At 43.4% G+C, this 16,317-nt stretch overlaps 1 protein-coding gene across 4 annotated transcripts in view; it reads left to right on the forward strand.

The window, feature by feature from the left end:
- LOC120318277 (glutamate receptor ionotropic, kainate 4-like) overlaps nt 1-8,499 on the forward strand; it is a 205,633-nt gene extending 197,134 nt beyond the window's left edge. For 3 of the 4 annotated variants that reach the window (XM_039365683.1, XM_039365684.1, XM_039365685.1), the window contains one exon: nt 7,878-8,499. In XM_039365683.1, the coding sequence (XP_039221617.1) occupies nt 7,878-8,077 (200 nt within the window). In that variant the 3' untranslated portion in view covers nt 8,078-8,499. The remainder of the gene's footprint in view (nt 1-7,877) is intronic. The other variant, XM_039365682.1, reaches the window with a different exon arrangement.
- Nucleotides 8,500-16,317: the final 7,818 nt, after the last annotated feature.

The following is a 16,317-nucleotide window of genomic DNA, read 5'->3' on the forward strand; positions in this document are numbered from 1 at the left end:
TCTCACTATATTGTAGTTGTTGTTCAGTTTCTATTGCTTTGAAAATTACAGGTATTTTGGTTAAAGTCAGTATTTGGTCATCAAAGTTCTCAATAGGTTGTGTATATTGTTGCACAAAATCCTCTTTAATAATGGGTTGTTTCTCTTTTGTTGTTTTTTTATTTAGAAGTCAGTCAGTTGAAGTCTTAAGTTCACTTTGTCATTTGGGGATAGCATCTTTGGCTTTCACTCTGGAATTCATTAGCTCAGTGACTTCAAGAATTTTTTCAAGTATAAGTTTATAGTTAAGTTGTGGATAGAATTCCTCCATTTCTGTGGTAATTAAAGATAGTCTTTTAGTGGAGGCTATGTTTAAAAAGAGTCAGCCAATATCCGCCTCCACAGTTTCTAGAAATTGTTTTCACCACCCAGCTGTTTCCAATTCTTATCTTTTTTGATAATGTGAAGGACAAGTCAAGGGAGCCAACAAGTTTCACAGTCAGAAAAATTCAGTTGCTGTGCCAGGTTTCGCCACAAGATGTCCCCAGTAGGTTATAAATTTTTTCCCCAAATGACAATTATGCTTTTATACACTTAAGAAAAAAAAAAAAACAGAAGGGTATTTTCCAGACTTAATAGATAGTTAAAATGCTAAGTCTCTATAATAGGATCTTTTAGGACCCCAAAATATCCAAAAGATAGAAATCCAGTTATTTGGTTGTAAAAATTAATTATTCTTTTCTTTACTTTCCAAAGCTCAGAGTCCCAAGGTATATAAACGCCGCTATATTGAGAACGGGGAAGAAATTTCAGAGGCTTTGGAAGGTAGTTAGAGTAGAAGAGAGGAGAGGAAGAGTCTCACCCAGATCTTTCATGGTGCTTTGTTGTGCTTAATAGTGCTTTTGGCTTTCAGCTGGTGCAGCTGATAGGTCATGTTAATGGCCAGTCTTTTTTTCGTTGATCCAAAGGAGCTGCCTCAGCTCAAGTGGAGGGCTGCTGCCCTTCCACGCTCAAGCGAGGGTCCTCCTTAGCAGTGGTCGCCCCTCCAGGGCAATTTTCAACCCTTTCTAGGGTCTTTCGGTGAAGGAAAACCAGATGGAAGAGAGGAGGCTCTTTCTGTACATCCGCTAGCACCACGATACGGAACTGGCCCATGTGTGGCTTTTTATATGCTTTTTCTACCCTGGGGCTGTGGCTCTTTCTTTTGTGTTTTTAATGGTTGCTTGATGTTCTTTTCTTTGTCCTAAGTGGTATCTCCTTTGTCCAGTTTCTATTTTAGGGGGCTTAATCCTGTCAGGGGCAGGTTAGGTAGTTCTCCTCAGGGATGTTCCCTTTGTCCTGATTCTATTTTGGAAGATAATCCCATCAGGGGCAGGGCAGGGAATTCTTGATAGCTTTGCTCTCTGAGTTTTCCCTATTGTTCTTGGTGGTATGCCCAGGTTTTCAGTGGAAGTTTTTTTCAGAAAACATGTGTTTGTATGTTTTTCTAATGCGGGGTGAGAATATGGGGGTTTTGTCTAGGTGGCTCTTCCAACAATATCAAAGGCTAAAAGGAGAGTGATAGGAACAGTGGGGGGGGGCTTTAAACCTGCTCACTTGAATAGGGCTGAGCACCGTTTTGACAGCTTAAGTGATGCTTAAGTGACAAGGGAGGGCCCTCTTGTGTGCTGCTAAATCTCACCTGTAGTGAAATGAATTCTATATTTTTGCTATTGCCGTGTGATTAATCCTCAAATGGATTCACATCTATAATGGGGAGAGAAGGAACAAGATATCAATACGGCATGAAGAGACTTGGATAGACAGGCTGGTAAACACACAAGTTATGGTCTTCCTTTTCTTTTACCTACCTTTGCTTTAGGGCACTCTACTTTTTGTGACTTAAATTGTTGTGCAGGTAGGGGAAATCTGAACTTTTGATTATATTTTGTTGGGCAACTAACTATTGGTTCTGTACAGTTACAGGCTAGATGGCCAGCCCAGAGATTCGTCTCAGGTCATGTCAGAAATGTAAGAATTAGAAAGAGGAAAATTATTAATTTAAATTTAAAAAGCTTGAAAACTTTAATAAAAACATAGATTTATATAGTTCTAGCACAATGCTGGGCCACATTGTTGGCAAGGATATTTCCAACCAGCAAGTCATTCATGTGAAGTGACTTAATACCCCTTTTAATCCCTTGGTAAGAGCACACATGGAATATGACATCCAGTTTTGGTCACCACAATGTAAAAAAAAGATGTTGAGACTCTGGAAAGAGTGCAGACAAGAGCAAAAGATGATTAGGAGACTGGAAGCTAAAACATATAAAGAATGGTTGCTGGAATTGGGTATGGCAAGTTTAATGAAAAAGACTAGAGGAGGCATGATAGTATGTTCCAATATTGGAGGGGCTGCCACAAAGAAGATGGGGGTCAACGTATTCTCCAAAGCACTTAAAGGCAGGACAAGAAACAATGGATGGAAACTAATCAAGGAGAGAACCAACCTGGAACTAAAGAGAAATTTCCTGACGGTGAAAACAATTGAACAGTGAGTTGTGGATGCTCCATCACTGGAGGTTTTTAAGAAGAGATTGGACAGCCATTTGTCTGAAATGGAATAAGGTCTCCCGCTTGAGGGGATTGGACTAGAAGATCTCCAAGATCCCTTCCAACTCTGTTATTCTATTAGTCTAGCAAAGAGAAGGACTAGGGGTGACATGATAGCAGTATTCCAGTATTTGAAGAGCTGCCACAAAAAAGAGGAGGTTAACATATTTTCCAAAGCACCAGAAGGCAAGACGAGAAACAATGGATGAAAACTACACAAGGAGAGAAGCAAACTGGAATTAAGGAGAATCTTTCTAACAGTGAGGACAACTAACCAGTAGAACAGTTGCCTTCAGGCGTTGTGGGTGCTCCATCACTGGAGGCTTTTAAGAAAAAACACGGCGGCCACTTGTCTGGAATGGTATAGGGTCTCCTGCTTGAGCAGGGGGCTGGACTAGATGACCTCCAATGTACCTTCCAACTCTGTTATTCTGTGTGCATGTCAGTCCTGGAGGCACTGTAAAAGATGGAGAGTTCTTTGAATAGTGCCTCATTTGCAGTACATATCCTTGTCCTCTGGGAGAGACCCCCATTTTTCCATCTGGTCTTTAATTCTAGCCAAATCAGTGCACAGTCTGTTTAAACATCTCCAACAATCCACTCCTCCCCCAAACCTCCCGGCCACTCCTTCAGTGGGTTTCATTTAATTATGAAGATGTTTAACTTGGAAGTTTCCATCTTTTTAATCATTCTGCTCGAGGGTGTAGTGACAATCTCCTCAGCGCAATCTCAAAAGCTCCGTCTTGATTTCAATCTTTTTGAAGGGGGTATTTGGCCAAAGAATGGGTGTGCCAGATCACGTAACAGAATGATATTTAAGCTAACGTTGATGTATAACTAGAGCAGTGGTTCTCAACCTGTGGGTCGGGACCCCATTTGGGGTCGAACGACCATTTCACGGGGGTCACCAAACAATGCAGTCCGCCATTTTTTCCCCTTTTCCTTAGCTGTGCTACTCCCTTTTATTCTACTGGCTTTTGAAAGCCAATAGACTCTCTTGAATAGAGTCTAATTCTATTGGCTTTCGAAAGCCAATAGGAATTGTCCAGGCTGTCTCTGCCCTGCTGAGCCCGCCAAAAGTCCCATTCTGCAAACGGTGCTGCACCAGTTGAGTAGTCCTCGACTTACAACTGGTTGAGTAGTCCTCGACTTACGACTGGTTGGGGGTCATGGCATTAAAAAGGTTGAGAACCACTGAACTAGACAGATCCTACATTGGATGATAAAAGGGTAGGTCAGAGACCGTGGGTCACTGGCTCTACATAACAGTCTAGTAACTGGAAGGGGCCATCTTGTCCTTTCCATCAGGCAGCCGAATGACTTGAAAAGCTGGATGCATCTCCGTGACTTTATATAATATATTACACAGATCCTGGCTTCATCTGGAGACATATGGTATGAAAGAAACAAGGGAAAGGGAACATAAATGGAATCCAGACTCAGAAGGAGGAACAGCATGTGCTTATTGCAGTTAAAATCTGTTAATTGTTTTGTCTTAAGGTAGCATTGCTGTTTCGATGCCCAGATCACCACTCCCAAATTTTGTTATGTATTAGAAGATTCTCACAGTCCAAGAAAAGCGGCCTTTCTTGATCTTAAAATGCTCTGACTGTATAGATTTCAACTCTAGAATTTTTAGCAGCAGCCGTCTGGCTAGGGACAAGTTATCCATGCTGGGGAAGGATTGTAGCTTTTTAGCAGCAGGACTATCTGGAAGAAGCTGCCCACATGAGGATTTCAAGCCGATACTTCTAATTATGAATGTTCAGAAGGGATCAGGTTGGAAAGGGCAATCCAATCAGACAAGGCAAAGTAAAGGGGAATAGGTTGAATGCAATAAAAGTAGCAAGACATAATAAACTTCAGAAAGATAGTTTATGGGTGAGGGAACTGTCATGGATAGGTCAGTGTCTGGAGGATATACTTTCTTAAGCACATGAAGGGATGAAAATGTAAACGGTCCAATCCTGAAGATATAACATTCCAAGTGGTTTCTTAATATCTCTTGGAGGAAGAGGTTCTCTCAGATATGGTTGATGGGCCAACCAGTAATCAACTCTAGTTTACTGGAAGGTCAGAGGTCCCAGCCTGACCAATTTGCTTGGTATTTTGAAGATAAAGCTGTCCATATTTCTTTGGGTCAACAGGATATGGCCATGGGGATTGAGTGAACGATGGATGAGCCCAAAACATATATAATCAAAATAAAATGAATAGCTGGGGATCAGATATTCTTTGGAATTTTGAGGCCCGCAACTTGTCTTCTAGATCTTTCTGTGCTTATGAAGTCCAGCTTTTAGTGAATAACCTGGTTCCCATGTTGTGCAGTTGTTCTGAATTTTACCACTGTGGTTTGTGAACCATGTTGTGTGGATACTTACTATTCTTTCAGTTTTTGATGATCTAATGCAGGAGTGTCAAACTGCCGGCCTGTGGGCCGGATGCATCACGAGGAAACTGCGCCCACCCCATTGCTGGCAATGGAGGGAAAGTTCCAATACGTCGTGCGGCGTTACGTGATGTCACGAGTTTGACATGTCTGATCTAGTGCTTGGTTTCTAATTAAAGAAATCCCATTTTTGGACTGGAGAATTATTATTTTCCCCTTCTAGAGATTTTACAAATAACAACAACATAAATTTAAAAGGTTTTCCCCAAAGCTGCAAAATTTTATTTCATGGCTGAAAGCTTTATCTCTATTGATTAATATGATTGATTATAGACTCATTTATTATGGAATAAAACCTGTAGGCTTTAATCAGTTATCATCAATTCCAATTACAGTTGAACTACATGAAAAGTGGAGAGAGGGAGAGGAAGAAATAGAAGATCATGTTTTTTAAACAATGCTCCATAAGTTATTCATTGGAGAGAAACTATTACCTTCCTTAAATATTCCTGGAATGTCACCTGTAGCAAATTGTTGTAATTTCAGATCTAATCAGTTAAACACAAGGCAGGTCATCAAAAAAACACATAGTTTTCAGAGCAATCAATTCGAAGAAAATCTGCCTATCTTTCAAAGAGATTTTTCTCTTTGGTTTTTAGGGATGTAAAGACTTTAGGCCTAATTCTGCATGGATTTTATACTATGACAGAACACAGATATCAATTTTATTGGAAAACAATCTCTCATGCAATATAAAACATCCTTCTCTTATACCAGATACCAGATTTCTTTAATTAGAAACTAAGATCATCAAAAACAGAAAGAATAGTTAGGATGCACACAACATGGTTCAGAAGTTCACAACATGGTCCAACTTTGGCACCTGGAAGACCATTGGACTTCCCCAGAATTCCCCAGCCAGCCATGAATTCTGGGAGTTGAAGTCCATGGGCCTTCAGGTTGCCAAGGTTGAACATCCCTGCTTTAGGCAATAGAAGCCTGAGGTAATCTGTATCTCCTGGGCCACTGATTCTTAAATTGTTTGACCCTCTTTCCAATATCAATATTGTCATTATCCCATTCACACACAATCCCTTTTTCCAAAAGTACAGATTCTATTGTTTTACATAAGCAACTCAGCAGTGGCAGTCCAAAACTTGATCTTCAATTCACAGAGAAGCAATTACACATTGTTACCCCCAGGACACATCCAAATTGCCTCCTTGGCAGTAATTCTACACCCCCAGTTTAAGAAACACTCTTAGGATGATTGCTCAAGTTGGATTGTACAACAGTCAAAAGTTCGGTTTGTTGCAATTGTCTCAACACTGGCACGGAGAATGTACTTAGTAACTTGGGGGCAATTTCAGAAAAAAGACCAATAAAATACCAGAGAAACAAGAATTCCGAGGTTATCTTTCTTGGTTTGTACTGAGATAAACAGTCAAAAAGAGGAAACAATGGGCACAACAGCAACCTAACAATGTGATCCATTGTAATCTCTCTCTGATCGATTTTCCAAGGGGCAGCAGTTCCCAGAGGTCCCCATACATCTGGAGAGTCCAGATACAGGTTGGGAAAGGTTATTTTGTGGGATTAATTCTTGAATATATAAATAAAATCTGCTATGTTTGGCTAGCTAACTAGATAGGCAAATTTAAGATTTTTGAGCCAGACCCTAGCTAAACTGGTTGATAATAAAAAAGCTAAGTAGGGCTAGAGTTGGTTAATAACTGGATGGGCAGCCCACAAGGGAACTCTGAGTCTGCAGGCAAGGCTAAGAAGCAATGAAATCAATGTCCTGGAGCAAAGTACAATAGTAGCATTTTTATAATGTTGCAGAGAAAAAAGGTAGTTGTGTCTGTACAATATAGCCTATAGATATCAAGATCTGCTTGAAGGAGTAACTCAAAAAAGACCCAGGTTGGTGTGTGGTTCTTACAAAATCCTGCAGCCCCAAAGATAGTTCTCTGTGGATATCAAAAATAGTGATGATCTTGAACTGGTAGCTGGAGAAGATTCTTGGGAACACCAGGGACATTTAAGAAAACACACAAACAAATAAGTTGATAAGTGAACCTGTTGTGTCCTGAGCCTGCAAAGGCAAGCTCAGGACGTTGCAATGGTCCCGGGCTGTTGCAAGCTGCCCGGGACCAGACTGAGTGGCGCTGGCCTTGCGCGCATGCGCGAGACGCAGAAGCGCACCAGATTGTTACCTTTTTGCCCGGGGATTCTATTAAAGGAGACAGAGAGCCCTGCGAGCCTCTGAGTTGTGTCGGAGAGAGCTGCTGAGAATAAAGGCTGTTGGAATTAACAGAATGTGTGCTCTTCTTTCGCCGTTGACTCAAGGACTCAACAGAACCAATCAACCCAAAGTTGCCCCCAAGGCATAAATAACCAGCTTCGAATTATCCTATTTTGGACACATTAGCTCTCTGGAGAAGGCTCTCATGCTGAGAAAGATGGAAGGAAAGGGAAAAAGAGGGCGACAGCAATGGAGGTGGACTCAATTAGAGCGGTGAAGTGTGCAGAGCTACAAGACCTGAAGGACCAGGTTAAGAACAGATCTTCATGGAGAAAGTCAATCGATGTGCTTGCTAACACTGATTTGATGGTTCATAATAAGTCAATCAGGCCTCTGCCATAGTGTTGTAGTACTTGTTAAATTTCTTCACATTGAACTAACAAGTGAAGAGTAGGGGGAACATCTTTCGACCAAGAAATGACCCACTAAGGTGAATGGCCTTTCTGATTATTTTCATTTAACTAAGAGAAAGGTAGGGTAAGCTTACATAAACATACCCCACACCACATTTTCCAGATTTCATTTTAACTGATTTGACCTAACCTAATCATTTGTGGAAAGGCTGCTGATGGATGAAACTCAGTATTGAATTTGTGTTCCTCTTCCTTGCAGGCCTTCTAAACCTTGAGAAATTGCTCCGACAGTTTCTTATTTCTAAAGAGACTCTCTCAGTTCGGATGCTGGATGAAAACTGGGACCCTACACCATTGCTAAAAGAGATCAGGGATGACAAAACAGGCACCATCATTGTACACGCCAATGCTTCCATGTCCCACGTGATCCTTAAGAAGGTAGGAATAAGGGATGCTTAGTAGCTAATCTGCAAGGTTGGGATAGGAATTTCATGTTAGGGTTTGGAACGTGGGTTTGGGAAATTAAGGAATGGGCAGAACATATATGTTGGGATAGTTCTCACGTGAAATGGATTTTCTAAAACCATTACATTCAGGGAAGGAAAATCCAAACACCTTGGCATGAACTTCCAGCTGTCCCAAAATAGTTTAGCTTTTTAGCCTTTGAGGATGTTCTGTTCTACATCAGCAGTCATTTTCTCTCCCTGACTTTCTATTTTCTTCAAGCGTTCTGGAAAAAAAAATTGTTTTCTTGCCTTTCTGAAGATTTGTTATGAGTCAGAATAGTGGGCCCTTTGGGCTTTGAAGTATTTGGCAGTGTTCCTGAACAGTCCCTCTGAACTGGAACAAAATAAACAATATATAAACAAGAGTTGAGGTTCGCTTCTTCCATCAACACACATTGGCCTATCGTTGGGCAGGGCTGATTGGGGAGCAATAGTCACTTCACAAGCTTGGGCCTTGAGCGAAGGCATCTTTGATGCTGTCTAACTTACTTGGTGCAGAAGATGGAGGTATTTCAGAACTGAAGATCTGAAGCACAGACTGCAAAGCATAGCAGAGGGCCTGAAACTGTATGTGATGAGACTTCAGAGAGTTTCCTGTGTTAGTATAAGGGTGAAGAATCTATTATCCTGCAGATTCTGCTAAAACATCAGCTTGAAATGGCCTCCAATGCCCCTTCTACCTGATTGTAAAGCATGGGCCAAACGAAGTGGTCCCTCAGATAGCCAGTCCTGTGCCACGAAGGTCTTCTTAGAGATGGTCACCAGCACCTTCAGTTGCACCCAGAAAGCAAACTTACAGAATATTCTACTGAGAGTTGCTTTGATCCATGGTCAATCGTATTTAAAAGTGCTGCCTTCATGTATTTAAGTGCACAATCCAACAGGAAAAGCTTTTTGGGTAGACTTGAGAACTCACTTCAAGGTGAACTCACTTCAGGCTAGGAGCTTCTATTATTCATTTCCATTATTCTCTAATGCATGGCATCCATGTTGCACTGAAACATCACATAAAGCACACCAGCTTAGGAGAGAAAGGGAGGTTTACCCCAGGAGCACAAAAGATGGATGGGTCATTTCTTTTAGGTAGTTTTGTGTTCTCCACAGAGTTCAAAGATTAGGAGTGTGGCTTTGGAGAGGCAGAAGAAGATGTGAAGATATGGATACATGTTCAGGATCCAAACAAGAACCAATGGGCAGAAACTAGTCAAGGAGAGAATTAACTTAGAACTAGGGAGAAATTTCCCGAAAGTGAGAACAATTAACCGGTGGAAGGGCTTGCCTTCAGAGGTTGTGGGTGCTCCAACACTGGAGGTTTTTAAGAATAAATTGGACAACCATTTGTCTAGAATGGTATAGCGTCTCCTGCTTGAGCAGGGGGTTGGACTAGACGACCTCCAAGGTCCCTTCCAACTTTGTTATTCTATTAGTCTGCAAAATTGCTCTCCTGATTAATCGACACAGGTACAGAGGCTTGGTCATCTTGCCTCCACGGCATCAAGTCAAACGCCAATAATATTTGCCTGGTTCTTCGTTGAGATCCTGGATAAGGAACGGCATCTCTTAAGCACAGCACAGCACTGTTTTAGTCACCCAGCTCACGGGGCAAGTGTCCGAGCTGCGCATGTGTACACAGAGAAATCAAAGGCGAGTTTTGTTTGCAATCCCTTGATGGCTTGTGTTCAGTGTGGGAAATCAGAGCCAAGATATGGGGTTTCTCGGCTGTTCTGTCTCTCTGCCTCTCTCTGCTAAGTTCATAAAGGATTTGAATGAATCCTCTCAGTATTGAGGGCTATTCCTTTATCCCGTTGCCATAGTAATATTGCACAATGCACAGCTACAGAACCAATGGGATTTGGGAGGCCTATGCCTCTTCTTCCTTCTTTCTTGGAGATAATTCTCCTCTCGGGCCCAGCATAAAATCATTCAAGATTGAAAGGGTTACCTGGATTTTTCTTAAAACCAAGGTTCTTAATTTGGTTCATTTAAGCTGGAGATACTTGCAGGAGATGGTCTGGGAAATAATAAAGTCAGCCGATAGAGTTGTGGCAGTCGTATGTCTGATCTGATCTTCTTGAAAGGATAGCTCAACCAATTGTTCTTTTGAGAACCCTTCTCTGAGGACGGCGAACGTGGGCAAGATAGATGGCAAGGATCACGAGGCAAGATTTGCCAGCAGGTAGAATACGGGCAGATAAACCCAAGCCAGAGCTTGGCACCACAAGGCAGAATTCACCACATCGGATCAGGAGAAGACAATATTCCCCTCTTCCTCCTTTCTAAAATTACATCCTTATTTTAGCCCTTCCTTTTCAGCAACAGCTCTTCTGGTTCATTTTTCTTCCAGTCTATTTTTATTCAGTGTGACACCTTCTTGTGATAACTTTGGGGTGCAGTTGCAGAACACACTTTTCTTGGTCGATGAAATCACTCAGTTCCTGGAGAGGTGGAATCATAAAGCAACCAAATGGGCTGCAGTAGGTTCACCCAATCCTTCAACTCACAAAAATGTAAGTGAAGTTAGCATTAACTAAGTTTCGCATATTGCACAAGCCGTTAGGTCTTTGACTGGCCTTTATCAATGAGCTGGAGAAAAAGAGACCACAAGAATTTAGGAATCTTCTACTGGTCCAGATTGTTTCTCAGCATAATGCCTTATCATACCTCTTGACTGGCAATTGTCTTGGACACCCAGAAGATAGTCTTCCCAATAATTTTTTATAATAGTTATAAATAAGAGACCCTGTCAGAATCCAATTATATTTCATCTTTAATTATCAAATATAGAAACTCCCAATTCTGCCTTCTCTGGATTCTGCCATAAGAGGGAGAGAAGGGGGAGAGCAAAGGGGCTTTATGGCCCTCACTTCCTTCAGTACACTTCAAAGGGCTGAATGCTGAATGTGTGTTTATTGTGACCTCTAAGCGTTAACATATCAAAAAAGGGTAATTGCCTTTCATGTAGTTATCTGAAGTCTCCATCTAGACGGAAGAAAGAAGAAAGGGGGTGGAATTGTGATACTTGAAACTATCCCTGGAAGGGGGCTTGATTGGGTGGGACTACTGGGGAACCCCTTAAAACCTTGAATGGGAGAGCTTGAACCCCAAGTCCTGTCTAGCATGCCTGCAACCACTTCTCTTAATAAAGGATTCCTGTTGGAAGAATTATTCCAAGAGTTCTGTCTTCTTAAGATGCAAAGTGGGGTGGGTCCTTACATTAGACAGGACTTGCAAAATTAATCCACCTGGAAGGGAGACCCTTGCCGGGGGATTTTGCAAAATTTACCATGTCAGACAACGAAGCAAGAGAGGGGGAAAACTCCCTGGAAAGAGAGCCGCTGACCCAGTTGGAACCTTGCCAGATGTTGGAATCCGAGAGGCCAGATTCCTCAGGAGAAGAAGTGGTGGAGACACAGGACCACAAGCCTCGCTGGTCGATGGGCGTTGGAAAGAAAAGTGAGTGGGGAAAGGAATCAAGGAAGGTGACCCTGAGACAGGGGACCAAGCAACCAGAATGGAAGCAGGAGATGGAGAAATCCCTGCACGCAAGTGAAGAGGGAGGAAGCTGGGCACCATACTCAGACTGGATCCTAGAGAAAGCTATTGACCTGATGAAGAGAACTCTCAGCTCCCTAGGAGAGGAGAATCCTGAGCCCTACGGCCGCCCCAGTTCCTGGAGCCACAAAGGGAGAGACACCGAGTGGGACGTGGAACCTGCAACCCCAGGGACATTTACTGATCCAGGAGCTCCCACCCCCTACCGGACCACAGATGGAATCTGGACGGAAGACACTACCACCCACAACGGAGGCACCGATCCATTCCAAGACGTCCACCGTTGGAGGTGAAATTCAAAGGGGAGCCAACACGCTTGGGGTTTTTCCTAACCCAAGTCCTCAGCTACATGGAGGAATATGGGCAGGACATTCCCAGCGACAAAGCCCGCATCCGGATCGTGCAATCTGCCCTGGATGGACCAGCTGCGGATTGGATAGTGAACTTGCATGACTCCAATGCCCCAGAACTCAGTAACTTCAACCGTTTCATGTCCTCTTTGAGAAGACGATTTGAAGACCCCCTGGCCGATCGCAAAGCCCGTGAAAAGAATAACAACGATGAGGCAGGGCAAACGCCCAGTGGCTGAGTATACACAAGAATTCCGGGCCATTGCGCAAACTGAATTGGCCAGAAGACATCATCCTTGGCATTTCAAGAGACGTACGAAACTATGATCTATATGATGACTTGCCTGCCCGAGGGGAACCAACATCGACTTGAGGAATGGTACGTCTTGGCAGAGGAAGAAGAGATCGACATATTGAAGAGGCACCGCCGAGGAAAACAATGGAGCCGCCCCCCGCCTGAGCTGACACACCAACCGGTGAAATCATCGGATACAGCCAAGAAGCAAATGAGATGTTTCAAGTGCGGAAGAGAAGGGCATCGAGCTGTAGAATGCCGCTCAAAGGGCCCCCAGCACAACCCAGACAGATCCCCAATCAACAAACCCGGAAAGTATTCAGCTAAGCCAAACGAAACGGCCATGAGAATGATGGAAATTTGCAGAACCCCAACTTGCTCACCAAGGGGAAAGAAACTCCAGCCTAACACCACCGGGACGGGGATGCTCAGATGACAGCTCGGAGGGCGAACCCACTGGTAAGGGATGATCACACCCCATCTTCAAAACCAGTGACTATATAATCCCCCCCATGCCCGAAGCTGTGGAAGGTGAAAAGCCTTATAGACTCTGGCTGCACCCGCTGCCTTATTAGCCCAACACTAGTGGGGAATCTGGGCATCCCATCCAGGAGACTGGAACAACCCATCTCATTTGGCCAGCTAGATGGATCCATAGCAGGGGGGATGCCAGCTACCCTAGCCACTCTGCCAATACACCTCTCCCTGGGCAACCATGAAGAGGACTTAACGTTTGTGGTGACCCCAGGTATGGAATGCCCAATGATTCTAGGGATGGAATGGTTGAAAAAAGGGAACCCCTGGGTAAATTGGAGGACGACAGAAATCAAATTCCCGAAGGGGGACCCTATGGACTTAAAACCCCAAGGGAGGCTACCAGAATCAAGAATAGAAAAATCATCCATAGGAGAGGAAAAATGATTAACAGAAATACCAGAGGAATATAGAGACCTTGCTGAGGTTTTCAGTGAGGAGAGGGCAAATGAGCTCCCCCCCCCACCGACCCACAGACTGTACCATTGAATTCAAGCCTGGGGCAAAACTCCCGAAGCCCAGATTATACTCCATGAGCCCAAAGGAGAAGGAGGAAATGGAAGGATTTATCAAAAAAAACCTGGAGGAGAGGTTTCATTGAGCCAGCCAAGCCTAAAGTGGCTATGCCCCGGTCCTTTTTAGAGAGAAGAAGGATGGCCTTTTACGTTTATGCGGTTGGGAATTATAGGGCCCTGAATACAATCAGTGAAGCAACCTAACCGCTGCCCCTCATGAAAGACATGCCTGTCACACCCTATCGGAAAGGGCGAAAAAAAAAAAAAATTTTTTTCTAAACTAGACCTAAGCTTACTATCGCGTGAGAATTAAAGAAGGGGACGAATGGAAGACTGCATTTAACTGCCCCATGGGGTGCTATCAATTCAAAGTCTTGCCATTTGGATTACAAGGGGGCCCTGCAGTCTTTATGCAATTAATCAATGACGTTCTAAGGGAGCACCTATTTAAGGGGGTCATTGTTTACTTGGACGACATTCTTATCTTTACTGAAACAAAAGAAGAACACGTCAAACTTGTCAGAGCGGTTTTAAAGAAGCTGCGAGCCGCTCACCTATATGCCAAACTCTCAAAATGCAAATTCCACCAGGAAAGGATAGACTACCTAGGTTATCGCATATCCCCACAGGGCATTGAAATGGACCCGGAGAAGGTCAAAGCAGTACTAAATTGGGCACCACCCCGCACAAGAAAGCAACTACAAAGTTTCCTGGGTTTTGCAAACTTTTACCGCCAATTCATCCCCTCATTTGCCCAGATAGCCTTGCCCCTCACTAACTTACTAAAAACGAAGGGAGCATCCTCAGTAAAACCTAGCCAGCCACTAACATGGACAACGGAGTGCCAAGCAGCATTTGAGAGACTAAAGAGACTTTTTTCTGCCGAAACCGTACTAAGGCACCCAGACATGGACATGCCCTCATAATACAGCAGATGCAAGTGATGTGGCGTGGGGGCTGTGCTTATTACAAGAAAATGATGATGCAGTAATCTGCAACCCTGTGCATATACATCCAAGGAAACTCACGGAAACAGACACGCTGGGCCCGTATGGAGAAGGAGGCTTATGGGATACGTGGGCTTATACGTGGCGACAGTTCCTGGAAGGCAAACAAAATCCCCTTCCAGGTGTGGGATGATCACAAAAATTTAAGAAGCCCCTGAAACTTCAGGAAACCCACCCCAACACAAGTACGCTAGTTCCCAGCATTTTCACCAATTCCAATTTAAGCTCAAACATTTACCAGGAAGAAAGAACTTCCTGGCAGATGCACTATCTCGCATGCCTCAATATAACAGCGCACGAACCACAGACTCTAGACCAATAATGGCAGAGTCACAACGGGCAGCACCAGTAACCACAAGAACCCAAGCCAAAATAAAACCACAACTGGACAGCCAAACTGGGATTGAATTCAGAAAAAGTTTGGAAACAGATGACTGGTTCCAGAAAAACAAACATGTGTGCACAATGAGAGACGGGGTGCCTTGGGTAGGGGAAAAGTTATATATACCAACAACTCAAAGACTAACTTTCATGCACCTTTGCCATGACACAAAATCAGCAGGGCATTTTGGATTTGTAAAAACTTTACACTTAATTAAACGGCAATTTTGGTGGCCATCAATAAAAAAAGACATAGAAAGTTATGTTGCCAGCTGCCCAACCTGTGCATCAGCAAAGAGGTTGCAAGGGAAATCGCCAGGGCTATTACAACCAGTGGCAAGTCCCTCAGCCCCCTGGAGGGAAATAGCCATGGATTTTATAGTGGAATTGCCAGAAAGCAATGGGACTACTGTTATCTGGACAGTCACGGACCTATTTTCCAAACAGGTGCACTTTATCCCTTGCCAAAAAATTCCCACTGCAAAGGCCTTAGCAAAACTGTTCATCCAGCACATTTACAGATTGCACGGGGCACCCCAACGCATCATCTCTGATAGGGGAGTGCAATTTACGTCTGCATTTTGGAAGGAATGTTTATCCCTCTTAGGGACCACTCAGGGATTGACATCTAGCCACCACCCTCAAGGAGATGGACAAGCGGAACGCTGCCAGTCGGTACTTGAGCAATATTTGAGATGTTTTTTAAATTTCCAATAGAGTGATTGGATGGACTTACTTCCTTTTGCAGAAGTTGCCTACAATAATGCAGTCCACTCCAGCACAGGCTACACTCCTTTTCAAATAGCCAACGGTCAAAGTTTCAACCCCTATGCCAGAGTTAACCCCAAAAGAACCAACGATCCCTTCACTGAAAGAATGGATGGAAAACCTACAAAACACCTGGCCAATAGTCAGAAAATCACTTAGATGAAAGCTAGGCTGGGCACATATCAAAGAACAAGCCCGATAAAAAAAGGGTGAGCCTACACCTTCATATAGGAGAAATGGTGTACTTATCTACAAAATACCTAAAGTCCCTACAGCCCTGTAAAAAACTTGGACCAAAATATATAGGACCTTTTCCAATTAAAAGGATCATAAATCCAGTAACAGTAGAATTAGAATTACCCAAAAAACTCAGGCAAATACACCCAGTTTTTCATTGCAGCTTGCTGAAAAGAGAGCATCAGTCACCTCTACGGCCAAAAATCCCCCCCCCCACCACCGCCAATCATGGTGGAGGGGGAACAACACTTCGAAATAAAAGAGATCCTTGACTCTAGGAGATATCATGGAACAACTCAGTACCTAGTTGCCTGGAAACACCTCCCTGCCTCACAAAATGAGTGGGTCCATAAACGTCACGTCAGAGCCCCGAAGCTATTGAAGAAGTTTCACAAAGAGTATCCTAACAAGCCTAACTAAATTTTTTACTTGTGTTTTCTTTCAGGTGGATCTCTCTTATTGTTAAGAGGGGCCGGATGTCAGAATCCAATTATATTTCATCTTTAATTATCAAACCTAGAAACTCCCAATTCTGCCTTCTCTGGATTCTGCCA

This window comes from Crotalus tigris, unplaced genomic scaffold, assembly GCF_016545835.1.
Source record: "Crotalus tigris isolate CLP2741 ecotype Arizona unplaced genomic scaffold, ASM1654583v1 scf7180000020151.727365, whole genome shotgun sequence".
NCBI lineage: Eukaryota > Metazoa > Chordata > Lepidosauria > Squamata > Viperidae > Crotalus > Crotalus tigris.